The 20,700-nt window shown below is 30.5% G+C and overlaps 1 protein-coding gene across 2 annotated transcripts; it reads left to right on the top strand.

The window, feature by feature from the left end:
- Nucleotides 1-320: 320 nt before the first annotated feature.
- Nucleotides 321-20,120, top strand: LOC124543047. 2 transcript variants are annotated; one of them, XM_047121062.1, is made up of 13 exons: nt 321-536; nt 3,707-3,772; nt 6,262-7,169; nt 7,256-7,372; nt 7,481-7,542; nt 9,046-9,152; nt 11,589-11,714; nt 12,498-12,755; nt 14,538-14,647; nt 15,308-15,437; nt 16,986-17,089; nt 17,776-18,040; nt 18,972-20,120. In XM_047121062.1, the coding sequence occupies exons 1-13, from the start codon at nt 489-491 to the stop codon at nt 19,131-19,133; spliced, it is 2,463 nt and encodes an 820-aa protein (XP_046977018.1). In that variant the 5' UTR covers nt 321-488; the 3' UTR covers nt 19,134-20,120. The 2 variants fall into 2 exon arrangements, with proteins under 2 accessions (XP_046977018.1, XP_046977019.1); XM_047121063.1 differs by lacking the exon at nt 321-536 and adding an exon at nt 3,374-3,508.
- Nucleotides 20,121-20,700: the final 580 nt, after the last annotated feature.

Raw genomic sequence — 20,700 nt, 5'->3', positions numbered from 1 at the left:
TGCTGTTTTGAAGTTGATATCGGAACGCTGAAAATAAAATATTTAATTACATTAAATGTTTAAGCAGGAAGAAATTTTAAGCAAGAACTTTTAGTGAATTGAATTATAAGCAACGTCTAATTATATAACAGACAAGATTAAACAATAAATACAGAAGTTACCTATTAATTCATATATTCATCAAATATTTAATTGTTGTAAAAAAAAAGTTATAATTATTTAGTTTATGCTATTATTTGTTGATACTTTAATTACAAGAATTTCAATATTTTTACCTAGAAACACTGTACTAATGTCAAACTGTCAAAAGACAAATGTACTGTCCTTCAATATGAAATCAGTCGAGTTATCGGCTTACGAGCTTAAATATCGCATTAATTTTAATTGTGCGGTGCACGTGGCGGGAAGTGTTTGTGTCTTTGTTGCAAGATATTTTGAATATTTGTTTATCTAAGAATTGGCGCCTTTTTAAAAATATTGTATAGAATATGTGGCAGTCATCATCCTTATATTCTCCGTCTTCGTTAACAAGCGAGGTAAGGAGAAAGAAATGAATATTTAAAAAAAAACTTACATCTCTTTGCCGGCAACATAATTTTGTAGGAATGTTGCTTGTCACTATATTTTCTGGTGTTTTGTTATGTAATATTATAACGCTAAGTTTTTATGATATGAAAATACTGATGTCCTTACCTTGCAATTATTACGTAAGTTTGCAATTATATAAGAAGTGGAAGGATAGGAATTTTCTTGAGCCTAACAAATTACATTATAACAAAGAAATTTAAAAACTATTCTGTCTTAATATTCAATTTTATAACAAAATTATTTAGATTTCATTCTCTATTGTGTTTTGATACTTTGCTGTCACAAACAATATTTTTTTCTAATGATAAATCATTACCAACTATAAAATAGATATTTTTAAAATATGGCAAACACAAATAAATTGCATAACTAGTTAGTATTAAAATGTAATAATAATTAAATTTAAGTACATAGTACTTAAAACTTACTAAGATTATAAAGTTATTTGTTTACTTTAGAATATTTAGATCCTAATAAGTGTAACCAATTAAAACTAACAATTAAGTGTCTATTGTAATATTGGTTTATTTAAGAATTTAGCAATAGATAACATTTACTATATTACTCCATACTATTACATAACTACAAAAAAGAGAATAATCCACAAAACATTCAAATCATTTTTGACTTCAAACTTGCAAAAAGTATCAGTAAAAATGAGTGGCAAATCATTCTACCTTAACACTACTTACAAAAGTAAGAGAATAGAAATGCCTCACTTATGAAAAAGGTGTACTCCCATCCCGAGGAGAATATTTTTTGATTACACGATTTTGATCTAAATATAGTTTGATCGGCACTTCTACTTGTAGTACATACTGGACACATGTGCACAATGTGATAAGTATAAAGTGAATTACAGAAACAAATTAAATAATTTAGTTAATTTATAGGTATCTATCAATGGTTAAGTTCTTCAATTGATCGCTTCACACTTAATATATTTAAACAACAATTGTAGTTGATTTTGTTTTGTGTTTAAATTATTAGGCTCTGCTTACATGGTGCTATACCTTGCCATGTTGGACTGGCTTTATTTATATAAATAAAAAAAAACTTAGTTACACTAAAATTTTCACTAGTTTATATTATGGTCAATGTCATGTTGCTGTTCACATATTGTCTTATTTCTTCGATTCATTAAAAATATTACATTAATATTATTCATAGTACATATAAAAAAAGCCCCACATCACTATAACTCTTTTTTAAGAACATGAAACAAAACTCCGTCTCACAGCCAGATCACAACAAAGTAACCATTATTACTACTAATACATTATGAGTAATACTTTTGTTGCAACTTATGAGTAAAAGTTTACAATTGAATTAGTAATTGTTAAAAACAGATGCTGAGTAATGACTAATGATTACATTGCACTACTGTATTGTGATCTGTACTCATCGACAAAAATTTCGTCAAACACGCAGCGTCAGTGCGGCTGCGACGCCGAGGATTTATTTTTCATTGTTAATCACTAGCTACCAGATCAGAATGAGGACCAATATAAAGTGTTTTTGTCATGTACATGTCTATTGGTCGGCTTATAACGACAACTTCATATTTCAATTACCCAAAGTCATAACAAATTATTCAGCTATATCTTCCTCATGAATCATTCCGCCCACCTGTAAAAACCGTATGAAAATCTATTAAGCCGTTTTTGAGTCTCATCAGACGCGGTGAAAGGATTCTTCTTTATAATAAGTTGAAAAGAATTATTAAATTAGTATCCAAACTATACTTATGTAAGTACTGTGCAATTGAATGGTATAGATGAATTCCAATACATATATATTTCATTGAAAAAAACCACACATACCCAATGATGCGCTCAATTACACGTGGGTTCTGGTTTGAATTGTCGTAAGTATTTATGTCATATTATCGTCTCATATGCCACTTACGTTATAATTATATATACAAGACACTATACATGGATAAGCTTTTCGATATTTATATGGAAGCAAAATTAAATTTCAATGCTAAAGAAGAGAGTTAGAAGATTACAATATAGTTTTTTAAAGTATATAATTGGTAAACATAAATATTTCAATATTATATAATTAATTAAAAAAGATAAAGTTTTGTGTAAGAATGGTGTCATAACTTTTTTTTTCTTATCAAAACTTACGGAGTTGTTACTCGTAAGGTCAGATGGAGACTGTAATTTAGGAAATTATCGAGGTAGATATTTATACGTATAATATTCGGCCCTAAATTACATATTAATAACTAGCCAAAAGACCAAGTACAAAATAGTGATTGCTATACAATTTTGTTATCTTTTTCAATTTATAAACTTATCCATTTTAATTTTTTTAATGATTCATTGATTTTTTTAAATTAAGTTTAAAAAAGGATTTTATCGAATAGCTTATGATTGGTCAAATTTAAATTTAATAACCTGAGTAGGTATAAGAGTTCCGAAGTAGGTAACGTTAGCTCTGGTTTCAAGTTCACATTAAATAAGAAATAGTTAAAAGGGTTACGAGAATTGCAAAAAATATTTAAATAAAGATTGTTTAATATATTTTAATTAATGTTCTATAACATATGTATTTATGTTTTAAAATCCATTTTCTATAACGGGACCGAAGCCGTTACTGAATCCGACATCATTTCTCAACATTTTCTTACTCACACGTCGATGTACGTCTTCCTAATAAGTGCTTTTGTGTTTACGTTGACAAAGTAAAAAATAGATTACAGTAAGTGCAAGCGCATGCACTTACAGAGTCACTGTGCCAGTAGGTCGCGTTATGTAAGAGAGCCCCCCGCTCACCTCACTTTGCGTAAGAACCGTCGTAAGCAATACACAGCCAGACGATGACTTAACTTGTACGTCGCCTGCCTGTGAGTAGTGTTATTTTGGACCACATCGAAGTTAAACTCAGCCGACCATTCTTTGGTGTGAAGGTATATACTATACACTATCGACATTTGCTAATAAACTAGAATAAATGTTATTGACCTTGATTTTAAATAATGCATTGCGATTGATTGTTTAATTATCTGATTGCGTTAATTAGTATTCTACGGGAGATTTTGATGTTGTTTATACATGTAAACTTTTGTTATGATTTTACTTACGCATTTTTCTATTTTTATACGCAGGTGTCAATTCAACAGGCAACAGAACCAGACCATTCTCCAATTTCACAAGATTCACCGAATGATGGTGTAAGTTTATTTTTTTCATATTATTTAATCCATAACTTGTTTCATATTACGCTCTACTAATGTATCGTTAACATTTATTTAATATTTATGTTTTGACAATATCAATGTATTATAATTCATATAAATATATTATCACTTTCCTCAAAATTGATTTGCTCACACAGCCAAAGCGTTAGTTGAGAAATAGTTACGTTTCATAATTTGGACCAGATTACACACTTATGCAAATTGAAATCGATCTCTAAAGTACCTTAAGTGATTGGTAAATGCGATAACTGTAAAATGTTACAAATATATGACATCAATGACTTAATAGATTTCTGTTAATTGTAATCATAAACAAAACATTTCAATGACTAAGCGTGCGCTAAGTCGAAACACTTATCAAACTTTTACTTCGCGATTGACTCGTTTACCTACTTCGTTACTGTTATAATTATGTTACATTATTCTCTCATAGTATAACACTGTAAATGATAGTAAGTTGATTAAAAATTGTAAACTGTAAAAGTAGCCGAAAATTTGCGTTTTGTTACGTGCATGTTGCAGTCTTCCAACCGGTCTACTTTTACTAGGCCAAGTTCACTATTACGTATTCCTTCGGTAAGCTAAGTCAGTAATAATGACAATCGTCTCTCAGTATCGTATGGTTTAACGCAAAGTTTTATATAATTATACTTTTAAGTAATATATTTATTTATCGCTGTTTTTAAAGAAATTTCAAGTGCATATTTGTTTTAAAGGCGAGTTAAGTATATGTATTAATAATAACTATTAGATTAGTATTATATATTTGATTAAGAAGACTGGTTTGTATCTATAAATGTTAGTAACAGTGCATTTATTAAATTAAATACAACAGGCCTGTAATCAATATTTAATGTGATTCTGTTTTCAAATTTATTATTTAACTTTAAGTAGTAGTTATCTCATCATTTATTACATTAGTACAGATGTCGACACTAAAAAAAGCGTATCTGTTAGTTCACTGCTTTGAAATAAAGTTGCGACAGATTGTTTCTTAATTGTTTTTATAACAGTACTTCTTAAAGAAAACGTTAACCATATAAATTGAAGTGTTCGATATGCGTTGACGCCTGAGCACCGTTACAGAAAATATTGTTTTTTTAAAATAAGTACCTAATACATGTCATATATGTACCTCGACGATAAAATATTATCGTCAAATATTAACATTATGTACTAGTTTCGCTCGTTGTATTTGTACGTATTTTGTTTTGGACCAAATTAATACATGGAGTAATTAATTTTTGCTAGGCATTACAAATTTGAACTCGTCTATTGTAGACAAAAGAACTCACAAATGGGGAACGGTGGTGACCATTTCTTATAAAAGCTGATAAGAAATAGTCAATTTACAAAGTCGTTATAAAGAAAAACAACGTTACTTGGTGTACATATTGAATTATTTAATTTATTTGTTATTATTAAAGTTTATAGATATACTCATATATTTATGATTTTCCTTGATAGTGCAAAACATGCGTATAAATGTGTCATTAGTTTTTGTTTGTAAACAAGTATCAGTTATTGCTCGCGAGACGCCTTTTGCATTTAAATGGTACTGTCTCAGAAACCTTAACAAAAGTGGAAACAGTAACCTTTTATACAAAATTTACGGTACACTGACGAATAGATACAAAAATAAATTGATGTGTAAGAATTCGTCATAGAATTAACGATATCATATTACGTCATCAATAGCTTCCAAGCTGTGGGAGGGTGATATAATAGTTGAATAGGACAGATTAAATAAAACACAGATGGTTTACATTTGGGATACCTTACAATACACTTTGATTATATACATGTAATGATAAAGTCTTTTAGTAAAGTAAATACGAGAATAAATATAACATAACGGACTTCCAGACGAATCTTTAGATAACTTCGAGATAAGTTTAACGAACTCTTTTTTATTAATATTGAGCGATAACAAAGCCAAACTTAGTGAAATATTTTCGAGAATGATGTGTAATAAAAGATTACTTTTTATCAAATCAAAGCAAACATTATAATCCCACTTAAATGGAATATGGGAAATAGCAAATGTTTAAGTAAACCTTTAAGTACCATATATCATTGTTAATGTCAAACTTAATACATCGTATAGAGATGATGCTGATTAATTTATGTTTCTAGTTAAATATTTGCCCAACTAATATTACAATTTAATATTAAAAGATATTTTATTGACATTTTTATTAAACTTCAAAGTACTCCAGTGGAGTCCAGATTAACAAAAGTATTTGAGACAATACAACGAATATAAAATAATTTTAGTATCAGCTTATATATACCCAGTTATGTATACTATCAATTATTAGATTTTTTATACGTAAATAAAAATTAGTAAAATCAGTACCTATCTCTTAAAGAGTTACTCTTTATTATTTTTATTTATAACCAATAAAAAATATTGGTACATATAATCGTTTGTAAAATTATGTCAATTTCTTCCTTTACAGATATTGCCCAATTCTCGTCAGACACTAATATGTTATGGAATACCTGACGTCACTTCCTCTCTTGTGACACAACTTTTGCCTCACGACACTTTGTTAGAAATGAATTCAAATATTCAACCGTCACGGTTTAGAAATCAACGTAGAAGAACATATGGCGCTCAAAGATTCCGCCCTTACAGAATACCTAATATTAATTTATTATTCGGAGTACAGACTGGGAATTGTAATTTAGCTAATACTGAAGACATTTTTACGAGGCGCGATAGTCGAGTAGAATCATTTGGAGCCTTAGCGAAGCGAAGACGTCGTGGCCAGTGCATTGAGAATTTGTCGAATATCGAGCAAGAAAGAGAAAACCGAACCTTACCGTTAGAAAACGACAGCTTATCAGAAAATCGGTTACAAATAACACTGAATAATAACGTTACGTCTATGCCATCTGTTTCTAATCAGGATTCTGATTCAATGGAAAATTTTGTTCCTCGTTTTCAATCATATTCTGTTCAATCGACGTCGCCCACCGCCCTTATCGAAAATAGTCACCAAAATTCTAATTCTTCAAATGAAATATACTTAGAGCCAGTTTCTTCCTCACTCCTCAATTCCTTCTTTAGATCAAACCATGTCCACAGCAAAGAATCAATTAAATCAAACAGTAAAAGAACGTTGAAAATAATAAATAGTACGAAGTATTGTCGTAACGTCGATGAAGATCCACTGTCACCATTCTTGCGCCTCATTCCTGAACTACCGCTACCTACAATAAGTGCCCAAAAATTAGCTAATAACTTAATAAAACTCTCGCGCTACCTTAAGTCTCCAAATTTGAATGAACTTTGCTGCTTGAACTGCTGCCACATTCCTGTGTTACCAGTTACAGGACAATGTGGCCACACTAGATGTATGAGGTAACATATACATTTGTTTAATTATTAAGTACATTTTAATATAAAGTCATTAGATATACATTTGTTTCTTTTTTTGTTAATTTCAGATGTATCCTATTGAACGGTGCCTGTCCTTGTGGTGTAAATGCTCCAAAAACATTGTTTGTAAACACAATAGTACGGGAAATAGTAGAAAAAATGATGAAATATATAAAAAAGCCAAGGTACAAAGATTTTAAAACTTAATATGGTCGTCATTGAACCTATCTCCTCTTACATTGTATGCAATAAATCACCAAAGTTACTTAATTAAAATATTAATTTTGTGACAGAATAATAGATCCTGGATCACTTACAAGAACGGCCGAGCAAAGGACTATTCCATTAATCGGAGGTAAGCACGTACATTTTCTTCCAACTCTTATTAGCATTAAACAATATTTATTTGGCTTTTATCTGTGGAATCTATCATCTGTATTGGAGGAAATTCTACACTTTATGTAATTAGGGTTATGGACTTGAATGAAATATGTTGTGATTCGATTTAAGTCAGCCAATATAAAATTTGGAAAATGAATTTATATATTATTTATTGCAAAAAAGATTATAAGTTTTATAACACGTCTGAACGTGAACAATAATAATTGCGCACCGACAAGTATTATGTAAATCGACGTTTTGTTTGTTACATTGCGGTTATATAAGTACATTGTCGACAACGCAATGGAGAGCGTCGGGTCGCAGGTTACGTTAGCCTCGTAGATACGTAAGCCCACGTGGGCTACAAGATTTTTTTTTCATCACGTCTCGCCATTACATATTGAGCATAGAGTGAAACGTTTTCATTAATCAAGAATCGCAAACTAATTACATTGACAGTTTATAGAATTACCTACAACGGTAATAACGATCTTATGTTTAAATATAGGTAAATTATTCGCGAAATGTTTTAAGATTCGAAGCAGTATTATAGTGAAAGGTCACCTAATTTAGTTTTAGTTTTATTTTGCGCTGAAGTTAGGTCGTTGGCTAGTAAGTGGTTACGACGATAGGCGAACTTGAATAGTATTATATAGTCCATAATATGCCGACGATAGAAGCGACTGGCGATTATTCTACTAAGTCAAGGCCATATTAGTACGTTGTTATATAAAAACTATTTAAAGTAAAGTTACATTTTGTTTATTTCTAACATGTATATGTTTTATTTTTCAATTTAAAAGTATATATATTAGTTATTTAAAATATTTGCCTTTCTTTCGTCAATATAAAAAAATGCTATGTTTAATATTTAATCATTTGAAATTTCTATTTTTTTTTCAATAATAATAATAAAAACCTTTTTGGTTTTGTAGAACAAATATAACAAACCAGTGTGTCAAATACGAATTCGTTCAAAAGCTTAGTGAGGACGTTTAATATCGAAGTCGCATTAAAATTATATTATATATTCTTAATTTAATTCAAGCGATAATTCGACAACCGCTTCCGTTCATCGCTTGGTTAATGTCGTTATGTAACGTAGTTCAAACTCTGACTTCATTCAAAATTACGTAACCTCGCCACATAAGACCATGTAGCTTTGCGGACTAAATGTCGCTGATACATTCAGCTTCTCTTTATCCATATTTTATTAGATCATTTGTAAAAAGGCGGGTATATATAACACGACCTGCTTTGAATTACATAGTTCTAGTTTTTTAAATCCATAGAACCATTTGTTAATATATTGTATAACAAGCTTAGCTGTTCTTGTTGTTTCGATTTATGTCATATTACTTAAATATTAGTCATAATAGAATTTAGCGTTATGAAACATCAATAAAATATATTAATAAGATTTAAGGCTTGTCTTGTAACCTGATTTGTATTTAATTATTTTTCTTATTGTCAACAGTCAAGCCACGTTACTCGATAAGACGCAGTATGCAGAATCGTACGAGCAGGGAGCCTATGAACTGTGCTCATAGTGGTTCCCGGCCGCGGGTACCGATGACTGTACAGGTGATTATACACTGTCCTAATATATTTCATTATTATTTTTACTTTTGACGCTAATGCAAATTTACGTTAGCACATTTGCGATTGTTTTTTGTTGCATTGCGAATAGTTATTTGCTATAAAATCAAGTTATATTAGATCGTAATTCCCTATTTGCGATCTGACTTTATAATGCTGCAAAAGATGCACCGTCCTTAATAACTATCATTGATCGGTTTATATACAATATAACATCGCCTACTCACCAATATATGAAACAATTTTTTAGATTTCAATTTGAAATGAACTCAACTATAAAGGCTAACATGCACTGCTCCTTTTGTTAGAAAACGAATATAGATCCTCGAACATTAAAATTACAATATAATGATTACAATGTACATTTATCATGTTATTAATAATATTGCTTTAGTGAGTGCAGATGACATTAAAAGTTTATCTTACATTGTTATTTATTTTTATATAACAAATGAACATTGTAGTTCTCGTTGATAATGCGGCGATTTGGTCCGCCATGTTTATTATTTCTCTTTTATCCCACTGACTGCGACTTTAGTTATATAAGTTCTTGCGAAGTAATGTGTCTTTGTATATTATAAATTGCTAAGCGAATTACATTAAAAATATTGAGAATTCAAATGTATTGGATTTCGGTGTTTACTTATAACGACGGACCACCTCCATTCCGACAACGTCCGGTGTCTATAAAACAGTATTTTGTGTTAAACAAATCAACCACGACAATGCTTATAAATTCAATGCTCGTAAATATTGGCGAAGGTCTACTCAACATGTGTTTATAAAGATATTGGATATTCTAGTATATAATATGGTGTCGACTGTCGTTACCAATACAATGCCATCCGGAATCTTTACAAAAATGGTTCCCCATTTGATTCTTCAGTAACGATTGTTACGTTCTACACTTCTGTTCTCATTGGTTGATGGATTTTAAGAGTTTAAACTAATCCTTGTTGAGTAAAATGAATGATTGGTGATAACCCGGTTTTTTATTCATCAACTTATCAATTAATGAATGAAAAATAATTGGCAAAAGATTAAATTATTTTATCTTTATCTCCTCTTTGCTCAGACTCTCATCTACAAAATCTTTATCGAAAATCTCTGACGACATTCAAGATCTTCGTAATCAATTGTAACGGCGTTTAATCAAGTGGTACAGATTAGTCATTAAAATATTTAAATTGTTCGCCTTATGACATCTATTTTTTCTCATCCGTATTTCTTGCTTCAAGGCAATTCTATCTTTTAACAGTTTTTAAGTACGGATTTCTTATATTTGTAATAAGCGACATATGATATAATTATAAATAAAATTTAAATATAAATAAAAATAAAATAGCAAACATAAAAATAGTTTTCTTCCATTTTAGTCTCTCCGAAGTATTTACTTTTTCTTTAACAGAAATCTTGCTATCTACGTCACTAGATTTAATATTAAATGTACAAGTTATCACTGCGAAAATGTCTGTCCAACTGATTAATCGACAAAAAAGACCCGCTGAGTTTCTTTCGCCAGTTCTTCTGAGGTCAGGGTATTTAATTAAAAAAAAACGGTGGTAGTGTTTGTTTTGAATATCAATAAGTAAGTGTTATGCTTCCATATTTAATAAAGGATTTTGAGTTACAAAGAGAAATTCTTTACCCATCCAAACCGCCATAAACATTTGCTGATGGAGACATAATCAAAAGTAAACAAAAAGCCTTAGACTATAATTGATTCTTTGTGTTTGTGTGGGTTCCCTTGAAAACTATTCTTTAAATTCAAGAAACCTATGTTACGTTGTTATAACGAAGCGGTCGTTACAACCGACGTTGTTGTAATAGATATCCACTGTACATTAATATAATTGTAGATCCTCTTTTATACTAACCTCCGTACTAAGGAATTTTGCGTAGCGATCTTTTTATAGTGTTATGTGTTCTCCCCCCCTCTCTTTCTCTCTTTCGCTAATCTCTAGTTACCTACTGATAATAGAAAGGGACATTGTGTAATTGTTCATCCGCTATGTAATGCTATGCTTACTAATATAATATACGAATATAATAATTCATCTAATATTGAATATTCTATTTTTAAATTCAATAAAGTTTATTGCTTCGAAACCAATTGTAAACTTTATGTTATGCTTTAATCTTTAGTTTACGTCATAAAACAGCGTCACTATTTCCGTTAATAGAATCAATATTATTGTGCTTATATGATACGTAACTGATAAAGGAGAATGTTAACTAAATCGTTATTATTATAAAAATGAAAGCAATGTTTTGATCATAATATATATTATGTATAAACATATCGTTCGAAGTACTAACCTGTTTTAATAATTTAATTTAGGAATTCGATAAGAATAAGATTCGGACTTGTGCAAGCTTACCTATATATTATTTATAATCTGTAATGTTGTTTTGCGTTAGGCTCGGCACCGCAGAGCGCGCGAGCTTGTTTGCGCGGGAAAGTTTCTCGAAGCCGCACCGCATCTTGCACGCGTTGCTGCCTCTACGGAACCGTACGCGCGCGTCGCCCGAGTTCTCTTGACTCAGGTATATTATTGCAATTATTTTTTATATTGTCAATACATTTTTCAGTCATTTGTGTGTAATAATAAAGATATAAATTAAATTATGATTAAAGTAATGTCAACAAATACTCTACTACAATGATGTTCTAGTAAACAGATATGTCATTAACGCGCAAAAAGTGAAGACTAGAAAAACGTCCTAATTGGGACGTTTGCCTTTAGTCGTTTTCATCATAATTATGCCAGTAATACGTTATAATACATCATAATTATGTAGTAATAAGTTTTGCTTAATTAAAACATCTAGTTTTTTACTTCCCTTTACTTATTGTTTTTATCACGCTAGCCTTTTTACTTGGAACGAAATGTAAAATAAACGGTCCCCGGCGCGGCACACTTTTTTCTGTTGTTTAGTATGGGTATAACATAGATATGTAGTAGTAGAGCAATGATATTCTAATAAACAGATGTTTATTAGAATATCATTGCTCTACTACTAATTAAAGTTGAGAGACACTGAGCGAATATTCCCTATTTAAATACTTTTTGACCTAACTACGATTTAATTTAATAATATGTAATATGGAGTATGTTTTTAATAATAATCTGTTCTTTCTCTGTTCTCGCTACGATATTCAAAATATGTAAATAAATGAAAAATTCATTCCAATTACCACTGAAAAGTTTGGCAAATTCGACGAGACCTCTTACTGAAATGTTACTAGGCCAATTAATTTGTACGATTTTGGCTTAATTGAAATTGTTCCAATGAAATATAAGCTAATTGGGATTGCTCGTATTGCAGACGATCAGCGCGATGTGTAACGTTCGAAAACGTCGCACAATAACCCGTGAGCTGTGTCAGTCAGTACGTGAACAGTCTGCCCACAGCTGGGTCAGCCCTTCGGACTTGGAGTGCGTGCTCTGCACGAACACGTTCACGAATCCCGTGTCGACGCCCTGCGGACACACGTACTGTCGAAGTTGCATCGAACGTTCCTTGTACTACAAAAAGAAGTGCGCCTTGTGTTTGGGACCTTTGGAAAACTTTAGACTCGCCGAGGTGAGTATTGTTTCGTTGTATTGTTTACTAGCTTTTGCCCGCGACTTCGTTCGCGTGGACTTCAGGTTCGTCCCGTCTAGTCTAGTAATCGCTTAAAATCGCTTCGTAAATAAGTCATTATTTCTCGTACAAAGTAAAGGATAAAAAATGGTTATTGTGGGTTATTCCTAAGAGATAAACATATACCATCAGGGACTTTTTTGTAGACCTTTTTAAGTTGTACAATACTGTAGTACATTGTTTTGATCTATCTTGTAGGATTCAGTCAGCGTTTGCAATGTAAGCGCTAAAAATGTGTTTTTTTACGACCGTACGGCGTAGCCTATGTGTTATTCTGATGTATAAGCTATATTGTGGTAAAGTTTCATTCAAATCCATTCAGTAGTTTTTACGTGAAAGAGTAACAAACATCCATACATCCATACATACAAACTTTCGCCTTTATAATAGTAGTTGTTTATTATGCTATCTCCGTCAAAACTGAAAGAGTATACGCTAAGCCAAAGTGATATAATCAATTTAAGTTAATTATAAGTTACGGTACGCGTGAAACTCACCTTTTATATAACTTAAGTCGAGGCCAGTTATTTAAACCAACATCGTTCTCTAATACGTCTACAAAAGGCTTATATTTTTTAGGCTTTCATTCCAATAGTATATTTATATAAGGTCGGTGTATAGTCGAAGACAGTTTTTAGCACTACATGCGCCCAGATACAAGCAGTATTCTAGCGTTTGCAATTTTACATCCAAAAAAGATTTCATTGATCCAATTCCAATGGTCCAAGATTATCACCGGCGAGGCGCCGCCGCGGTACAATTTTTGTGTACGAAATACATTCTGGAGTTAGGCCGGCTTAAATCGAAGCCATCTATTCAATTAAGTCCTTTTTTGTTGATACTTGCTTATTCGATCGAATACTTTATTGCAGTCACTGTAATGACACAAACTGACATACATGACGCAAGACAAAGAACATTATTTGTACTAACACAATTAACGACGAATATATGTCGCTTTTGCAATATTATAGGTATTTGTGCTTTACATGTACACTAGGTCTAATTTCATACTAATAATTAAATTGGGTATTTAGAATGGGTCCAAACTTGGATTTGGTAGACATTTTGATAATATCTTATCTTGAGGTATTTTGTCACGATATCGATATATTTTTTGTCTCTGTATGTGTTATATGTATGTTTATATATAGCTCGTTCGTTTGTGTATTAGTTTCATTCGTCTCTCATATCTGGAGTACAATTAATTACATTGACTTTGCTAGTTTTATCCGGCAATTACATAATTGCATAATTATCATCGAACACGTGATTCGCTTTTCATTAAAATTAAATGGGAATAAATTCCAATTGGGAGTAACTCACATGCAATGTGGCCATCGTTTAAACTAATACAGCACCGATTATGTAACAATTATCGGTTGTTATGTTTTAATAAAATAAAGTTAAGACCAAAGACCTTAAATTTGCTTGATTGAGTTCAAATTGATATCTCGAGAAACAACGTTACCTTGACAATTTAATATTCCTTTATGATACCACTAATGCGAAATAAAATTTTGCACTGCCTATAAGAATTTCTCAAATTCTAGTCTTTGTCGATTAGATGTTAACCTTAAAGGGATATTTCCAGACAGTTATTTTTCATAATTTTGATGCATAATTTCATATGTGTAAAAAAACACTTTTTATCTTACTTATGATATTCTTGTTTTAAGCATTCATCTCAAATAAACAAATAAATCGTTTGCATATTTACAGACTCGCGATACACAATTCATAACGTCAATTTTGGCATCAATCGACGTCTTGCCGTTGCCAGAAGAAACAGACGTAATACCAGTCGTGACCTGCTACGTGGCGTTCCCTGGGTGAGTAAACCTTTTTGAAAGTTTGAGAAGCACATTGAAGTAGAGGTCATTGTTGGCTATGACATCCCAAGTTTCGATTAGTCTTCGAATTTTCTTTAACTTTATTAATATAGAAAATAATCTGTAAACATTATTAAACTTTCGTTTGTTGGATTTGAATTAAAATGAAATTTTATATATATTTCTAAAATAAAAGTAGCCTAAGTTATTCCTTATTACATCAGCTATCTGCTAGTGTAAGTCCCATCAAAATCGGTTCAGTCGGTCCAGAGATTAGCCGGTAAAACAGTCACAGTCAAAAGTTGTTATAAATGTTATTTTGGTATATGTATACATACATTATCATTAAATAAAAAGCGGTTATTTTAATGTTACAAACAGACACTCCAATTTCATTATATGTATAGATATACTTGAAAGAATCCTTTAATCAAAAGATAACAGACGATGCCTCTATCGGCTCTTGTTAAAACATTAAAGTTTAAATGAGAATTGATTATAATTTCTATTTGTTACATTAGAATACGCAACATATGTATGTAACGAATTGAGTAATATTCGTTTTGCCTTCCTTGCCACTTCTTAAAGTGTAATGCTTCTATATTGAATAAAGATATTTGAGTTTGAGTTTGAGTTTAAGTAACAGTGTTTTGTTTCTAGGATGCCGTGTCCGTTGTTCATCTTCGACCCTCGATACTGGCTGATGGTGCGGCGGGTTTTGGAGTCCGGATCGAGACGGTTCGGTATGCTCGCCTACGAGAGAGGACATACGTTTGCAGATTATGGAACTGTGAGTTTTTCACACTTTTTTCACGATTCGATTTAGGCGTTTATGTAATAATTTCCAAAAATAGTCTTTAGTCCATAACGAGATTTTCTTATAGGGATATCGATTCGAAATTTAAAATTTTGTTAGTTTTAAAAGGTGATTATATAAATAAGGTCTACTTTTAATAAGATCATGTGTTCATATTATAGAGTTTTTACAAATTTCATTGTCTTCACAACTATCTTGATTTGATTTTTAAAAATCTCATTTATTTATTTTATATATTTATAAACACTTTATTGCACACAAAAGACAAAAGATACAGTGTACATAACATTACAAGAACATATAACAAAAAAGTCATTGTGTCTCTATGTCAAAGATGTATTTCAAAAGGAGGATTTTTAATTTGTTATTATTATTCTTCTTATTTCATGTTGAAAATTCATACTTGCTGTACTGTATTATTCATACATATACATAATGTATTGGTACGGCAAAATGTCTATTCTCAATTCCTCTTAAAACTCCATAGACTTTCTATAGAAGTAGAATTCTAAAAATAAAAATAAAAAATCAGACATATTGATAACCTCCTCATTATTTTGAAGTCGGTTTTAAAATAAATATTGAACGAAAAACCTTGTCGATGAAATCTCGATACACTAAATTCGCATCACTACGTAGACAACAAAGCGTTAATCAGTCGCCAAAAACTAAATTTAAAAATAGAAACAGTAACGTAATTGTTTACAAACCGCCGGTGAAACGTCACACGTGTATGTATTTATGATGGTTGTCAAATTATTATAAATAACAGCGTGACAACGTGGCGCTTTGTATATTTTACGATAAAATTATGCGTAATAAGTTCGGAGGCTGATACGCGACCTAATAAAGTGCGTCTTTGCTTTAATATAAGAATACTTTGATCGTATACAAGATACCTAACCTTTTAAGCATTGATGTAGATGGTCGCTAAACATGAAACAGAATGTATTAATTTTTTATTTTTTTTAATTAATTAAGTCCAAAAATGAAAGAAGTTTCAGCGTGAAATAACCCTTTTAATTTTATAATTATTCTCGAATTAATAGTATAGCTCATGTTCATCAGATAAGTATAGTCAACCTTTGAAAGCATTGCTATATGTGGTCTCTAAACATGGAACAAAATTTACTTTTTATTTTTATTTAGTAAATCTTCTTGTTGTACAATGTCCAGACCGAAATGAAACAAATCTCAGCGTTAAATAACGTTTTATATTATAATGAATATCAAAATAATCGTTTAGCTAATCTGATTAGTATAGACGATTTGAATAATATGTGGACATCAAGGCCTATGAATCTTTTTGATGACAAATGGTTTTATTCAAATTTAGATCAGTCTCAATAGAAGTTATTAATTGAGAAATAACTCAAACCTGATACAATGCCTGAAGTATTCCAATTGTGTCGGTTTTTTCGTTCAATCAGAGGGAAAATCTTGCACTATATTGCGTCCTGCGCAATTGAATTGCCCTTCGAGACTGACTGTGGTGGTTAAAATCATTTTTTGTATTGACAGGTCCTTGAAATTTGCGATTGTGTGGTGTTAGAAGATAGCCGCTGTATTGTATCAACGGTTGGAGTCTCGCGCTTCAGGGTTCTCGAAAGGCGTGTGAAGGATGGGTGAGTGTATACTCTATACTATAAACTTTGTGTCTTACAATAGTCCAGGAATTTTAGCACCAAAAATCGGTCCGCTCTGTATACTATCCTTCTACGTGATTTTTCGATTGGATTATGTCGGAGGGTGCCCCCCATGTATAAAACCGAGTTTTTGTCGCCCAAAACCGCGAGCGTTAGCCGCCATCTTGGAAAACGTTTTTTTGCATATATCTCGGAAACGGTAAGTTTTACGTTAAAAACCGAAGAAATGTTTTTTATAGAGAACAAAATTTCCCACCTTTTTAAGAAAAATCACGTAGAAGGATTTGATGCAGAGCGGATATCTAAAAATCTTGGACTACAACATTTGTAAAACATATACAATACTGTGAAGATTCTATTAGAAGGTTTATATAAAACACTTAATTTAAAATAAAAAAGTAACGACGTCTAAAGGTTTATTAATATACAGAGTATTCATATGTACAGAGAATACACACAAATGTATATACTGTATTTATAGTTATCTATAACTTTATATCAATTCATACAGATCAATTCTAAATAGGCAATAGCCTAAAAAAATCCTTTGATGAGTTTTCGAAATAATTGTCGATTCAAATCTCTATGTTTATATATTCTTCAATTGCGTAATCAATGGCAAATCAAATTTAATCTAAAAATATATGTGAATATGTTTTGCGCAGATGTGACGTTGCCCGCATCCAGCCTTTGACTGATATAATTCCAACGGAAGATGAAATCCAAGATCTCCATTTGCTGGCTGGTCAGATATCTTGTAAGGCGCTGACTTGGCTTAAGAACATGGAAGAGAGTGTAAGAGAGGAAATCGAGACTGCATTTGGATCCCTTCCCTATGACGAAACACCAGACCAATGGTGGAAAACGTCCGACGGGCCAAATTGGTTATGGTGGCTAATAGCCATATTACCCCTTAAATCTGAGATAAAGGTAATGTCAGATAAGACTTGTTTATTTTATTTTTTAGTTAAATTAAATTATATTTCTATAAAATGCTTTTGAATCAATCTATCTCCATTTTATAAAACAAGATGAAATCAATAGTAAAATTCTGAATTTAACCTCTAGAAACTCAATAATAATATTTTTTTTATTATTTACTTAATAAACATGGGCCTATTATTGCCAAAATAATGCAATGCATTAAATTGAAATAACTCATAAAATAAAGAAGAATCCTCTATACACAACTGTATACTAAACCTGTACAAGGAGGAGTGTTGTCGAATTAGATTATTATTTAAATATACCGTATTGATTTTGTGTTACTATAGTAATTATGTAATCAACTTAGTCCTGCTTGATTTATTGTCCATTACGACACTTCGAATCTAGTCATTCTTCTGTTAAATTGAGCATTGTGTTGAAACTATTGCTTGATCAATGTCGTAACAATAGCAAAAAATATATAATTATTTGGAGGCTTGTACGTTGCAATATATTTTATTGTTATTTTTAATGTATTATTAACGGATAAATTATATACCATTAACGGATGTTTAATTTTTTTATTAAAAAAAAAATAAGATTATTTTAATAATTTTTGCTACAAGTGTAACACATGAAAATTTGTAGCTTATAGCATAAAATAAAATTTACCATGATTTATTCGATATTAGTATATTGAATAAATCATGTTGATCCAGTTTAGTAAGAATATATAAAGTATAATATTATTTGACATGACTAATTTTACATTGGGATATTATAAGGGTTACATGAATAGATAATGTATATCAAAGCTGCAATATTTTCAGTCATTCAATTTACCAATGAAAATTAATTACTGTCGTTATAAATCAATTGGAGCCCACGAATGAAGCAATATTTTATAAAATTAACAATTTTTTTTTATTTGTAGATATTGATTCTATCAACACGCAGTCTTCTAAAACGCATGCTGGCAGTTTCACGCACACTCGATGTCATGGACTCAGACTCATTCACAGCAAGTAATCAATCAGACGGCGAGCCTCCTCTAAACGAACTCACAAATCAAGAATGGTTGAACAGAAACAGGTGAAACTCTGGACCAATATTTATTATTTGGTGATGATTAAATAATGTAAATTAATAATAATTGCATTCAATTTTGTAATGCTACATTAAAGCACTTACTAATAGCTTAAATAAAATTAAAAAATCTTTTAATTTAAATGAATTCATAAATGATTAACAGATTGATCGTTTGTGTAAGCTTTGCTAGCATTCCATGAATATTAATGTAAATATTACTTGCATTTTTGCAGATATTCATTTGACACATGTATATTTTATGTTATCTTGAATAAGGGCTAAAAAATTTGATTCAACAGTAATTTAAAATAGTGTATTACAATTTTACAGCCATATTTGTAATTTTTTTATTATATGAGTAAATAAATTATTATATAATAAATAATAATGATAACTAGTTAATTGATTTTGTAAATTTTTGTGTTTTAAGTATTACCTTTACCTGTAAATTGATTTGAATACGATTTATATATTTTTCTTATTTAATAGAGAGGTATAAATAAGATCTCATGGTGGTACGATCTGCCTTCCTATGGGAACATTTAGGTTTAAGTAACTATCTTCTTAAAAGTATTGTTTCCTTTGAAATTAAGAACATTAAAATAAATATAATATATGGATTTAGTTATTTAATGATCTCTCCAATTTATAATTAAATTATGGAATAAGGTTCACACAGTAAGAATGATATGAATACAAAGTAAAAATATGTTATTAAAGTAAGTCCAACATAATTAATGTTGTAATTTTTGTTTTGTCTGTATAAAGTCAGTTCAACAAAGCTGAAATGTTTGCTGTGATCACTCTAAGCATATTATTAAGTATATTTTTTGATACAGCTTGGACTTAGTAGCGTTTATGTCACCTTAAGAATGTTTTTTTTTTGTTTATTATGTAATATAATAAAAACACAATTTTTTATTTGGTTTTTCCTACTTCTATTTTTTATATGTCTTATACTGTCTTATCATAATAAAGATATCAATTTAAAATATTTGAATGATATAGTATTTATTTATAACAGCAACAGTAAGATCGGGACATAATGTCTTTATATATAACCTTTAATATAAATAAAAAAAACACAATGATTTTTCGTTATGTTGTGTGTGTGTTTGCAACTTCTTAAATTATTAAGCAAGACGCAAACATTGTTTTAATTTTCTTCTAACTAATATATTGATATTATTACCCTATATTACTTATCTATATTGCTATATTTTACTATTGTTTTTTAAATGTATCTAAAAATCTTGACACACCTGCATATAAAGATACAATCCCTATACATATGTCGTGAATCGAGTTGCAGAACCTCATCCACGTCAGTTGAATTGTCAATCGGAGACAATTATCGATTTTATATTTTATATCGAAATTAATCTTAACGTCACCATTAATTTGGAAAATATGTAGATTATGAGTTCAAGAGCTAAATGAAGGAAGGGTGGAGCTAGTACGTAGTGTTTACACTGGTTTTCATGGATACCCCTCTCCGAAACCCGGGTACGATTCCCGACCGAGTCGATATACAAAAAGTTCATTCGTTTTTTAAGTCGTCTTGAGTCTGGGTG

The sequence above is a fragment of the Vanessa cardui genome, chromosome Z (assembly GCF_905220365.1).
Source record: "Vanessa cardui chromosome Z, ilVanCard2.1, whole genome shotgun sequence".
Classification (NCBI taxonomy): Eukaryota; Metazoa; Arthropoda; class Insecta; order Lepidoptera; family Nymphalidae; genus Vanessa; species Vanessa cardui.
This window is presented reverse-complemented; position numbering and strand designations above follow the sequence as displayed.